At 35.0% G+C, this 13,969-nt stretch overlaps 1 protein-coding gene across 7 annotated transcripts in view; it reads right to left on the bottom strand.

Annotated features, from left to right (window-relative positions):
• Nucleotides 1-7,857: 7,857 nt before the first annotated feature.
• Nucleotides 7,858-13,969, bottom strand: part of SCAI (suppressor of cancer cell invasion) — a 135,993-nt gene continuing 129,881 nt past the window's right edge. For all 7 annotated transcript variants that reach the window (XM_032306659.1, XM_032306656.1, XM_032306661.1 and 4 more), the window contains one exon: nucleotides 7,858-9,597. In XM_032306659.1, coding sequence (XP_032162550.1) covers nucleotides 9,451-9,597 — 147 coding nt within the window. In that variant the 3' untranslated portion in view covers nucleotides 7,858-9,450. The remainder of the gene's footprint in view (nucleotides 9,598-13,969) is intronic.

The raw sequence follows: 13,969 nt of genomic DNA, 5'->3' as shown, positions 1-13,969 counted from the left end.
CCACTACATTCATCTCATTATCTACTCATGGTCCTCCAACTTTTGACAGTTGAACAAACTCGAGAGGTAACTGCCCCGTTCAAAGTTACACTGCAAATTAGCCTGCGTCCGGTGTCTGGACTCCTCGATGCCAAACAAGTCAAGACATTCCACATTGAAACCGCACATTTGAAAACCCCCAAACGACCAGAGGGTCAGCAGCTTCCATCCCCGCCAAACAATCCTCCCTCTGCGTGTGAACTTTTGGCCACTTCGAGCAAGGCAGGGAAAAACCAAGACCAGGACTCAGAAGAAACTTACCAACCAGAAGAATAAGCATAGAAGCTACGACCCCAAGACAGTCCTAAGTGTCTGAGGTATGTTCTGAAAGAAGCAAACCCTAACAGTTTAGCACGTATGTTGTCAACAATTCTGAAGAAGTGCCAGAAACCTTAAGCAAATAATGTTTATTTTTATATTGATGATACACTTAATATACACGTGGATTCAAGATACAAAATTCATTTACAAGAGTTCACACCTGATGAATGTAGTCACATTCCTAGAGAACATTTATCAATGCAAAAATGTTTTCAATACACGGACAACAAAAATCAAATTTTCTGTAATCTTGTTATTCAATAAACATCAAAACAACATTTAACTTTCCATCCTCTACCACTTAAGTGCCCTTAAGGTGGCAGGCACCATAACAGAAGAAAACATTGGAAAGAAGGGCCTACAGAATCCACCTGTGGAATCACAGTGTTTACTCTGAAATTCATTTAGTGAAGTAGTTAGTGAAAGGCTTGCTATCCTTTATGACAAATCACATATCATACAAGAGTCAAAAGTGATGAACTCAAGAAAATAAAACGTTTCAATAACTTCTGAGTTTCTAAAATCTATGAAGTATTAACTGTAACAGACAAAGCAGAAAAAGGCTGAAAAAGAACACAACAGGAAAACATCCTTAAGAGTATGTATGGCTTAAGCAATTCAGAAACACAACAAGTAAGACTTTCACAATACCACAAATGTTGAAGTCAAATGATATTGACAAAATAATTTTCCCCTTAGTTATTGGTAGTAAATAGCCCCTTTAAAATTTATTCTACTGATAACACATATAAAACTAATGAATCCAAATGGTTTGCTGTCTCACAGAGCTGAGTTGACAGATTTTGATCTAAAATATTAACCCACAATACCCCAAATTTAGTACAAATGAGCAACAAGACAAAGTTTCAAGGATTACAGTGATTTGTGAATAGCTAGATAGGCAACCAAATAGCTTCATTATTTGCACACAGATTAGCAGCACTTGGATAAGAACTGTTACATGAAAATTATTGTGCTTCAATCTCTTGAGGAGAGCTAATAAATATAACTCTATAATCCCTATAGTGTTACAATTCTATAACATTTCAGTTACAGACGAGCACAACTTTTAAAAAGTATTTCACACCACTACAAAATCAAGTAATTGTATTCTCCAAATGTAATTTCTGCTATGATTGAAACAAGTGCATTTATGTCTAATATCCATAATATAGACAAAAGGTTCACCATTATTTTCAGGGAGAAAGATCAAACTTATTTTAAGTCCTATGTGATTAGCTGTAGTGATGATGTGAATAAAGAAAAAGGATATTCAACCTTACAATGGAAATTCCCCAGAGAATATAATAATGTGGCCTGAAATGACAATAATCTTTAGAGCAAAGTAAGAAATGATTTATAACTGCTTCCTCTGATTCAAATTACTATTTGTACTGGTGCTACACAATGAAGATAACCTATTTGGATAATTTCCTTCACTTATAAGCTATACTGTGAAAATGTTAGGACATTGTATCTGCCTTTCCTATTATCTAAGTTCTATCCACCTCAACTGGAAGAAGTCTCTAAAATGTAAGACTCAATTGATTGTTGAACAGCAAGGTTTATTAAAAACAAACAAATCATTGTAGAACTAGCCATATGGTCTATGTGGCAAAAGGAATGTATCCAGATAACTATAAAAAGCTATGAACATGAAGTCCTAAAATATTTTACTGACCATTAAAAGTTATTTTTAATAAGATAGCCAAGAGCTAAAAAAAAAAAAAAAAACCAACAAAACAAAACCAAACCCCTCATTCTTCAGGAAATAATAAAAATTCTTATTACCCTCTAACATTCTAAGCAATTTTTTTCCTGCAGATTTTTAATACATCACAACACACAATTTAGGAAAAAATCATAACATGCAAAGGAGGGAAGGAATAAAATTTTTTAAAATGCAGTGGTTATTTTTCTATAGTTTGTAAGTATTTACTTGGGATTATCATATATTATCATTTCACAATTTATAATGGTTTATCATACTGATTTGATGTTTGAGAAAACTTAGGGGTCCAATTTTAATGTTCACAAATCCTAATTTTCATCACAGACAACTGGATATTCACAATAGCTTAAAAAGAGAAAATAATACTAGTGATATAAAAATTTAAATACTGCTTACTGCAGACCTATTGGAAAGCTAGCTATAATTCCCTATCTCATTCTGAATATAATAGAATCACTCTATTAACTTTCATTCCGTAAGCCTATCATTAAGTGTAGAACTCTGAACCCTGAAATTACCAATGTCTTAATAAACAATACTACACCTAAAAAGATGATTGTCTTAGGAAATAGACTGGAAATGTTCACCAAAATAGGAAAATATTCTTAATAAGTAGTATGTTTTATGACCAAATTCAGGCTTAAGTGAATCTGGATTGCAGAATTAACAAAGTGTACTTCTTACTATTAAAAAACTGAATCTAGGGGCGCCTGGGTGGCTCAATGGGTTAAGCCTCTGCCTTCGGCTCCGGTCATGGTCTCAGGTCCTGGGATGGAGGCCTGCATCAGGCTCTCTGCCCGGGGGGAGCCTGCTTCCCCCCTCCCACCACACCTGCCTCTTTGCCTACTTGTGATCTCTGTCAAATAAATAAATAAAATCTTTAAAAAAAAAAAAAAAGAAAAAAACTGAACCTATTGTTCAAATGTTTTTAAAAAATCACACTGCTTAAAAAAAAAATCACACTGCTTAGAGTAGTTTGATAAGAAATAACGTTAAAGAAAACATGAAAGAAATTAACAAAAAATATTTTTTAAATTAAAAAATGGTGCTTCCGTGATTAGTATTATACAGAAATGGAATTCTCAAAAGTTACACCAAACAAATAAGTGAAAAATACCAATTTTAGCTTAAGAAAACATTTCATATTTACAGACTTCCAAAGGAAATGTTTCTATGGCACCAACAAGTCAGTTACACTTAATTTAATACATTTATCTTTACCCAATTTAAGGGTATGTCCCCCTACATTAACCTGACACCCTTCCCTTCAATAGGTGATTGAGTCCATTCACACATCAATTATTTTTCCTTAAACACAAGGCATGCTTAATAAGTTTCTGTTCAAAAACTCAGTGAAGCTGGAACACAGTGTAATACCATGTTCTGAAATTTTAGTTTGAGGAAGATGAATTGCCTTATTTATTTATTTATTTATTGCAAGGTAAAGGGGTCACAGTGTTCAGAATGACTGGGAGGTGCAGCACAAACAGAAATAAAGTACAGAATGGGGGAAAGGTTTGGTTTTCTAAGCAATTCTTACTTCATTTAACTGCAAAGTAATTGACTTTGCAACTGTTAGAAAGAGAAGTCATATTCACAATGTCAATCTCACTTCTTACTGCTGCTCCTTTCCTCCAACTAATGTCCATACTGAGCCTGAGTCAGTTCTATGAATTTTAAATAGCATAACATCTGCTGTGCTACTCTCCGATGGCAATGAATGATTTGGTTACTAAAACAACAGAATGTCAGATACTACGGACATTTTCACTGATTTTTCAGAAACAGTACATTACCAGATGTTCATATTTACTTACCAAAAAGGCAATTACAACTTTTTAAAAAATTTAATACTGTAACTGAGAGGTGTTAATGAATAGCTGGCTTCTTATTAAAAATACAATGAAGAGGCAAATAAACATTTGTTGGGTGGTAAAACCGACTTCTGACTAATTTAATATTCTATCACACAGATGTAATCGTCTGAAAAATAATGGGGTAAACAGTTGTTTTGCAGTTATATTTTATCATGCAAAAATAACCTCTACTTAATTTTTTTGTGAATGTGTTCTAGCGTTTACTATACATCTCCTACCCTCGTCCGTGCAAATACACGTGCCAGTTGGAAACAGGAGTAACCAAACACTGAGACTCTGAGATATTCCGTGTACATACACTGGCACTGCATATAGTCACTGTCCTCTAAGAGAATATCCTCCCCCGCCCATCATCCTTGGTAGAGGTTCGGAGGCCCAGACTTGATAGCACACCATGCACCTAATATTAAGAATTCTATTTCATGTGTGAATATATCATCAATTTGCAGAACACAAGTGGTCTCATAGAGACAAAGAAATGCAACTGGAGGCATTTTATTCACTAGAAGCATTTCCTCAGATGAACCTACTCCTCTTTGATATGCGACTCCAATAAGAAAAATCTGTAGTCTGAAACGCCAAGACAGGACTAAATTCATCACAGCGGCTGCAAATATACAGATTAATCATCTCCTGTTCCTTATTAAATCTGACCCCACCTAGGTACAGCTTTCCTCTGCTGATGCCCCTTTTCCTGCCTCACAGAGACAGCTATAAAACGAGACACATCGTTGAAAAACACTGTTCCAAAATTAAAACTTAGTATCAGGTATTGACATGGCAACTACCAACAGATTTCTCTACTTAATGGACATTTTCCTATCTGTTTTGAAATGTGATCAAAGTAACTTTTTCCACAGCCCCTTAGTTCTCAGTATAAATACTATTCAATACTACTACTCAACTAAGGGTCAAGAAAATAAAGGACTAACAGACCTTAAGAACCCGCTGGTATCCCAGTCTCATACTAAGGGTTTTCAGGCTTATATCACTAATTTCTCGTCCATTTATGTGGAAATTGGCAGATGATTTTAAAGCTAAGAATATCCTGCTTTCTGTTAATATTTTCACATCCTAATTCCAACTTCAAATTAGCTAATTTTTCCCAAACACAAGCCCCTCAGAATAGAGGCTCATGAATGAGACACAGCCACAAACTAATTACAGCTGCACGGCCAATGCCGCCATGATGTCCTCACAGAACTCAAATAAATTCAGCCCACAGTAGGTATGGGTATATAATATACACATACTGCATACCAATGTATTTACAAATATGTACATATATACAAAAGAAGTATACACAGAGATTGCATTTAGCATCACAAAAATATACACATGCGATCACAAATAAAATAAGATTTTGAAATAAATAAGGTCAACAAAAGAGCCCTCCGTGTAAATACCCTTTATACTCTCCAAACACACACAGGAACACATACATCTAAAATATCACCGGAGATTCATACCATTCATATTCATATCAAATCTCTTTACTCACTTAGGGTAGGGAGGTGGTTATGAGTCACTGGCAGTAGCCACGATTGCTGACCCTTGGCACCTTACTCTATTTCCACTCCAGAATATTCTCTATATATCAGGCTGATTACAAGACTTCATGTATAACTAAGTACAAGATCTTTCAACTGAGTCCAAACCCCTTTTAAGAGACAGAAAATTACGAAGTCACACAGGTCAGAGATTAAACTTGGGAGAAGAATGCTAAAGAAAGCACCACAAATTGACACATAAATCAGATTGGATGCTTTTCTGTTTTCCTCAATGGGATTCAGTACAACTGCCACCTAATCTATTTCAGCGAATTCTATTACAAGAAGAAATAAAGGGCAATAGCCACAAGTAAATAAAAAATAAACCCAGATCCTGTATCAGGAAAATTTCAGTCATGACTAGATTGCACTTTGCTTTTATAATTTCAAAACACTTCAACTTGGTAAAAATATAAAGGGTACAATAAATTCTCTGTGCTTTGAGGGGTTTTGAGAGCACCACTTCCTAGGAGGAAAACACACACACATATACAAAAAATATATCCTGGCTGGAATAAAGGTTAAAGTGTCTGACTCGGGGATTTCTTAAAATTAATAAATAAAAATTTGCTGGGCTGACTGATTTCCTGGTTTCAATATTTGATTACTTTAAAAATACCCTAACCTTTTGTGCCAAAATAGAAATTTCTAATTATTCCTTTCCTGTTCATTATAGAAAGCAACCTGAGCTACCAGAAAGACTGGGCTGAGGTTAGGAGATGTGAGTTTTAGTTCTAGCTCTGCCACTATGAATAAATGTACAGTGTTTTGGGGTCTGAGCTTTCTCTTCTGAGAAACAGGGAAAATAGCTGCTTTACCAACTTCAGAAATACACAGGTGAACAAAGAGAAAATAATTCAATTGTGCTTAACACTGTTTTGTGTGTAAGGGACTTCTTGCAATCCTATACCTTGTTCTGTTTGCAGTGATTCTTAAGGGAGGCGAGAGACTGTATCAGAATCTCCAGGGGGAGGTTGTGCAATTTGAAAACAAAGAAGTGTTTTTCCCCATTGCTTTGCTTTGTTTTTAGTTTCAATGTTTAAATTTCTACGAATTCTAAAATTAAATAAATAAGGGGCTTAATATTTTTAGATATATAAAGAAGAGTGGTATGCATTGAAAAAAGAGATTCTTTGCTAATACCCATGAGTGATTGTCCTTTTACATGTCTTCGTTTTTGCTTAAAGTAATGTCTTAAAATGTAGAAGCTTGGTGATGGATACAGGATAGTTCACTAAATGCTACACATGCTTAAAATTTTCATAATAAAAAGTAAAAAAAAAAAAAAGAAAGGAACATGAAGAATTTGCACAAATGTAGTCTTCTCAATAAGGCCTACCCTGATCACTCACTTACACACTGTTCTTCACCCCAAAACAATGAAAACATTTCCCTTACCATGTTCTAAACTTTCTTCATACAACTTACAACTCTCTAACAAATTTTCTTATTATGCTTATGGCCTGACTCCTCCTACTAAAATATAAGCTTCGTGAAGACAAGCATTTTTACGTACGATTCATTTGCTTTCTCAATGTCTGGGAACAAAATCTGGAGTATAGTTGTTCAGTGCACATTCTGAAGGCATGAATGAAACAATGGTTTAGAATTTTCTAGCACAGTTTTCCTTTCTTAAAGATTCAAGATCGCTTTGGCTCACTTTAGATTTTTAACTACCAAAAAGAAATTATACTACTATCAGCCCAAGGAACAATGTCATCATCTAAACCCTCCTTGTGATTTCTAAGACCCCTTGTTCTTGGACAAACATGTTTCTAACCACAAAAGCTCAAATTTCTTCACCCGATTAGCTTCTAAATAACTGAGACTCAGATATATTTGTGGACAAAAACAAATTAAATATGACTTAGAAAAGAAAACGTCTATGCTAAACTCAGGGGAACTGGTTTTCCAGGTGGCAGGGGGCGGGAAATCAAGATTGCAATTATAGAACCATACAACTGGACGGGACCTTGGGCTAATGCCTTCATTCTACAGATGAGAATATAATAAAACAGAAACATGAAGACACTTGTCAAAGGGCATAAAGCTAGTTACCAAGAAAGGCAGGATTACAACTCGGGTCTCCTAGTTCTCAGACCAGTGTTCTTTACACTAAATAGGTGAGAATAAAGCTCAGGAAGATAAATATTATTTTAAGCATCAGGGAAGAGGAAAATACATGAGGTCAGGTACATTACTGGCAGAGAAATTCAAGGGGACTGAAACAAGAGGTCAGCCTATTGCTGTAACCCAGGTGAACATGGTTATGAAAGGAAAGCCATTAAGTTTATAAAGATATCAAGAAAAAGAAAAGCAGTCTTTATCTGATAAAGAAAAACCCATCAGGCAAAAAAAATCTCCCTCCAGGACAAGTCTTCTAAAGCTTTCTGAAATAATGGTTAAAAGAACAAACAAAAACAATGAAGAAAAGAATGAATGAAATGCCATGAAGTCCCCTAAATCCAAGAACAGTAATTTCAAGACTTCAGATGAAAAATTAGCAAACTGGAACAGGTATATGAATAACTTAGACCCAAATAATACCCTATGCCCGAAATGAAAACCAAAGTAAAAATGTTACAGTAAAACTTCCCTATGGACACAGGAAAGAGGCACCAAAAGCAATCACCTTATTTCCCCTGGGACCACCAGAGGTAGAATGTGAGCCTGTACAGAGTATTAGGTAGAAGGGCTTTTGGTTCATAGATTTCTGAACTTGAATGCCTTGGAGTCTAAAGAAGAGGGAAAAACCCAAAGCATCATAACAAATGCTTATGAAATTATGAAGCGGATGACAGAGAAGAAAAACACAAAAAACTTTGTATTATATATGGAGTCCTATTTAAAATAATAAAAAAAACTTGTGCATGAATATAAAATGTTAAATATAAGGAGTTAAAAAGATCTAATTTCCAAATTGTCAATGCAAAAGTTACTTCCATTTTAGGTTAAGTAACAATTCAGTTACCCCTGACTAAAATTAATAACATCTCTGACTTTGACGTCTCATAAACGTGAACTAGGCAAAAAGATTATAATCACTGTACTATATGCCACAGCCTTCAATCTGGATAGTCTTCAAACTTGATATCATGAATTAAGAGTTTAAATAGAATTCCTTGTGGAAACATTGTATTATGAAACCAACAATCTGATTTTTTGACCGAAATACTTAAAAGTCTTTTTTTTTTTCATTTCCAGCATTCAGATTATAAAGAAAAAGCAAAATATGCCAGCGTATCTCATGATAACACAGGGCTCACACATTCCAAGTGATATTTATCATCTTAAGACTTCAATTAAAGATTTAACTTTCAAATGCAAATCAATCCTATACAGTTTCTGAAATTATGACAGTATTTAAAGAGTTAAGTAATTTAAAAAAAAATGTCTTGATTATGCTTCAAAGGATCACACATTTGTCTACCTACTATGTTGGAATGAAAAGAAATATTACGGAAAGCCTGTTCTTGATTTTTAATAGTCCATGCTGGCTAGCTTCATCTTTGTGAACAATGATAAATTTTCTAAATCCACACATTTTTTTTTAAATCCACACATTTAAGGTCCAAGTATAAGAGTTGGATTTTCCTCAATATATAAAAATAAATGATTTACTCTTCTGAGGGTGAGAACAGTGACTATTTGTGTGTAGGGACAGATGTTGGAGGTAAGCAGCCATACCTCAAAACCAAAAAGTAAAAATTCCAAGATTAATTGAGTTTTTTAAAAGACTTGAAAGACTGTATTTTAAAACAGTTACCCTAAAAGTTTGAACAATTTTTTCAGTTTGTTTTTAAAATGGTGGCCTTAAATTAAAAAATTAAAACTAAGTAACACCACTATGTGTCTTGGTCATCACATTAGAAAACTGCACCATGTAAAATCTGTGGCAAATGAAAAATTGTTTCAACAAGAGGATTTTGTTTTAATAGTCATCTATGGTACTCTCGAGGAACACGTTTCGAACATCCAGAATGGATGCTAATTCCAGAATGTGCTTCTGGAGATGAGGGTTCTCCACTGTTTCATCCCTTGGCAGTTGTGGATATGATTCTGGATAGTTTCGTGTTTCCTGGTAGGCAAAGGAGAGAAAAGTCAACTTTTATAGTTTAATGAAAGAAATTATATACAACATTAATAATATTACTGTTAACATTAACAATAGTAGGAATAACTTAATATGTATTTCTCTGCATATTAGTATGACTCTTAATAGCAGCATACTTGTTGAACATAGGAAATTACTGACATTTAACTACTTTGACCTTAAAAAATTATAGTTTCACATGGTTCAACCTAATATATTCACTCAGTGAGTCATTTTACAAGTATTTATTGGGTCTTACCATTTTTGAGTACTCTGCTATACTGTAGAAATCATATAATTCTAACTGCTTAGGGGAAAGTCCTAGCATATGTGGAAATTCAACAAGTATTTGTTAAATGAATGAATAAATATATGTTGCAGCAGAAATTAAAATAGAGGGAAGACGGGGGTGCCTGTGTGGCTCAGCTGGTTGAGCAACTGCCTTCAGCTCAGGTCATGATCCTGGAGGCCCAGGACTGAGTCCCAAGTCAGGTTCCCTGCTCAGCAGGGAGTCTGCTTTTCCCTCTGACCCTCCCCCACTCAAGCTCTCACTTTCTCTCTCTCTCTCAAATAAATAAAATCTTTAAAAAAATCTTATTAAAAAAATGAGAGGAAAGACATGAGAAGCACTGAAAAAGTCAAATTAATGAGCCTTGGCTGGGGTGCCTGGTTGGCTCGGTCAGTTAAGCATCCACCTTTGCCTCAGGTCATGATTTCCAGGTCCTGGGATTGAGTCCTCTTCGGGATCCCTGCTCAGTGGGGAGTCTGCTTCTCCCTCCCTCTTGCTCTCTCTCTTTCTCCCTCTACCCCTCTCCACTGCTCATCCTCTCTCTCTCTAATAAACAAAATATTTTTAAAAATTAATGAGCCCTGGCAATTAATTATAGGATGAGAGGTTTCAAAGATGACTGTAAGATTTTAGGAACAAATGACATAAGAAAAGGTCTGGGAGCCATTTGAGAGAAAAAGACAAGTAAAAGAAGAAAATATTTGGAGAGAGTATAAAGCTTTAGGTTTTAGGTATATTTTATCTGAAGTATTACTGTAATATAAACAGAACTGCCCCCTCAAAAGGAATTTAAGAATTCAGGTCTATCTCAGAAGAAAGGTCTAGGCAGTATATGTAAAGGTGGATATAATATCCATGCAGAGAAATATTAAAGTTGAGAAAATGGCTAAGATTTCTAAGAATATTAGCAGAATGAAAAAAGAGTCCCTAAGAAGAAGAAGAAGAAGAAATAATATCAGAAAGGGGGGGGGAACCCCAAACAAACCCAAACCCAGAAGAGGAATAGTAAAGGAAAAAGGAAAAAAAAAACTGTAATTACACAGAAGCAGAAGAGACCATCTCAAAGATCAGGTATTCTGACGTGGAAATTCTTCTTTATTTGATAATTTTTTAAAAAAGATTTTATTTTATTTATTTAACAGACAGAGACAGAGAAAGCACAAGTAGACAAAGTGGCAGGCAGAGGGAGAGGGAGAAGAAGACTCCCCGCTGAGCAGGGAGCCCCAGGTGGAACTCAATCCCAGGACCCTGGGATCATGACCTGAGCGGAAGACAGCCACTTAACCGACTGAGCCACCCAGGCGCCCCTTTTTTTTTTCTTTAAGATTTTATTTATTTGAGAGGAAGAGAAAGCACGAGCAGGGGGAGGGGAAGAGGGGGAGAGAGAGAGAGAGAAGCAGACTTCCTGTTGAGCAGGGAATCTGATGTGGGGCTCAATTCCAGGATCCCAGGATCATGACCTGAGCCAAAGGCAGCCGCTTAACTGACTGAGCCACCCAGGTGCCCCTTGGTAAATTCAATAGACTAAATTCTGCCACTCATTTAAAATTTCACTGATAAATAAGTTAATACTTTCCTATGCATCTCACATGACAGTTCATATATTCAAATATCACTTCTACTTTTTTACAGCCTGTAGGCATTATTCATTAAAATTATAAAGACCAAATTCTTGTTTTAACGCACTAAATACTATGAGGAGAGACAAAAAAGAACTGTTCAACACCCCTAACAAAAGAAAAAATCCAAAAAACAAGAGCTACTGGGGGACAACTATAAGGTGAACAATTCTCTCTGCTCACACAGGAGTGAGAGAGTTTGAGTTTTGACCAAACAATTCCTAGAGGGGAGAATATCCACCTCTTAAAAAGGGGACATATGAAAGAGACCCCAGAAACATTATGCCTCTTAGTGTTTGGCCAAAATATACTTACATCTGTATGCTACCACTACTCTAAATCTACCTCTAAAAAGCTTAAAAACAAGCTATAAGAAGGTCAAAGGAATTTGCAAATTGATTTAACCCCTGCTACAATAAAGTCCAATACTCTTTAAAGAAAGACAACAAAGTACAGAATTCAACATCATAAAATTCACAATGTATATACTCTAAGAGAAAATTACTACATATATAAAAAATTAGGAATATGAGAACCCAAACCAGTAGGAAAAGTCATAAACACAAACTTATAAATGATAGAGAATACAGCATTGGCAACAAGGACTTTAGCTGTTACACATACATTCAAAAGCACAAAGGAAAACATAATTAGGAGGGAAATGAAAAATATTAAAAGAACCAAAGAGATCTTCTAGAGATGAGAAAAATGTAATTCCTGAAATGAAAAACTAACTGGATAGGACTGACAGCATATTAGACACTAAGGAAGAAAACATCAGTGAACTTGAAGACACAGCAACGGAAACTGAAATGGAAAGAAAGAAAAAGACTTTTTTGGAAAAATGAAGAGCACATGAAGTGATGTGCAAGTTAATAACAGGTTGTGTAATATATACGTAACTATGTCCAAGAGAGAACTGAGGAAGGAAGAAAAATATCTGAACAAAAATGACCAAAAGTATTACAAAATATTCCAAAAATATTCCACAGATCCAAGATGATCAATGAACTCTAAATAAAAGAAAGAAAGAAAGAAAGAAGGAAAACCCTATCAAGGTACATCATAATCAAATTATAGGAACTAAGAAGAGAAAATCTTAAAAATATCCAGAGAAAAATGAAAAGACACATTACACATCACAATAATTGATGGAACAAGTATTCAGAAAATCAGTAAAGACAGAAAAACCATGATGAACAACACTATAATTCAAGGTGATCTAACAGACATTTATAAAACTCTTCATCTGATGGTATGACATTAGTAGCATGTATGTTTATTCCAAGTGTCTGTGTAACATTTACCAGGATAGATGACATCTGAATGATAAAACAAGTCTGAATAACTTAAAAGGACTTAAGTCATACAAGGTATATTATCTGCCACAAAGGAATTAACTTAGAAGTCAATAAGATAAAGATAACTCAAATATTTATTTTTTATTATTTTAAAAAGTATTTATTATTTGAGAGAGATAGAGAGGAGGGGGAAGGGCAGATGGAGAGGGAGAAGAGACTCTAAAGCAGACTCCGCCGTAAGCATGAAGCCCAGGGGGGCTTGATCTCACAACCCTAAGATTATGACATAAGCCAAAATCAAGAGTCAGATACTCAACAGACTGAGCCCTCCCAGGTGCCCCAATATTCAAATATTTAGCCACAAAACAACATATTCTTAAACAACTTACGGTTCAAAAAAAAAATTAGAGTGAAATAAAGACTCTTTCAGAGAAATAAATAATGAAAGAATTACCATCAGATTTGCACCATAAGAAATGGTAACAGAAATTTTATAGTAAGAAAAATGATAGCAGATGGAAAATTAAATATAGGAAGAAAAAAAGAGTGCCAAAAATGGTAATTATATTTGATTTTCTCTCATTTAACATTTTAAAAAAAGATTTTAGTTATTTATTTGAGATAGGGAGAGAGAGAGAGCACAAGTCGGGGGAGGGACAGAGGGAGAGGGAGAAGCAGGCTCCCCGATGAGCAGGGAGCCAAATAGGGGGGAAGGGGGGCTGGGACCTCGATCCCAGGACCCTGAGATCATGACCTGAGCTGAAGGCGGACACTTAACCAACTGAACCACCCAGGTGCCCCATCACTTAAAAAGTTTTTAAAAAGATCATTGTTTAATTCTATGGTAACCACAAAGTATCATTTAGTATATATGGATTCATAAAAGTCAAATGCACAGAGTTGGGAGGGAGAATGTGGAAGTATACTGTTAGAAGACAATTATATCAAATTTGAAGTTGTATTAAAAAGTAAAACAACAGAGGTAAATCAGTAGTTTTGTTAAAATTTTAAACAAAACCTCAATTAATTCAAATGAAGATGAAAGCAACAGAGAAAGAAAAAAGGTACAAACCACAGCCAGGACAAACAGATAACAAATAATAGTATATTTAAGTCAAACAATGTTAAAAATTACATTTAATATAAAC

This window comes from Mustela erminea, chromosome 12 (assembly GCF_009829155.1).
Source record: "Mustela erminea isolate mMusErm1 chromosome 12, mMusErm1.Pri, whole genome shotgun sequence".
NCBI classification, from domain to species: domain Eukaryota; kingdom Metazoa; phylum Chordata; class Mammalia; order Carnivora; family Mustelidae; genus Mustela; species Mustela erminea.
The sequence above is the reverse complement of the archived record's forward strand: the minus strand, read 5'-3'. Positions and strand labels throughout refer to the sequence as shown.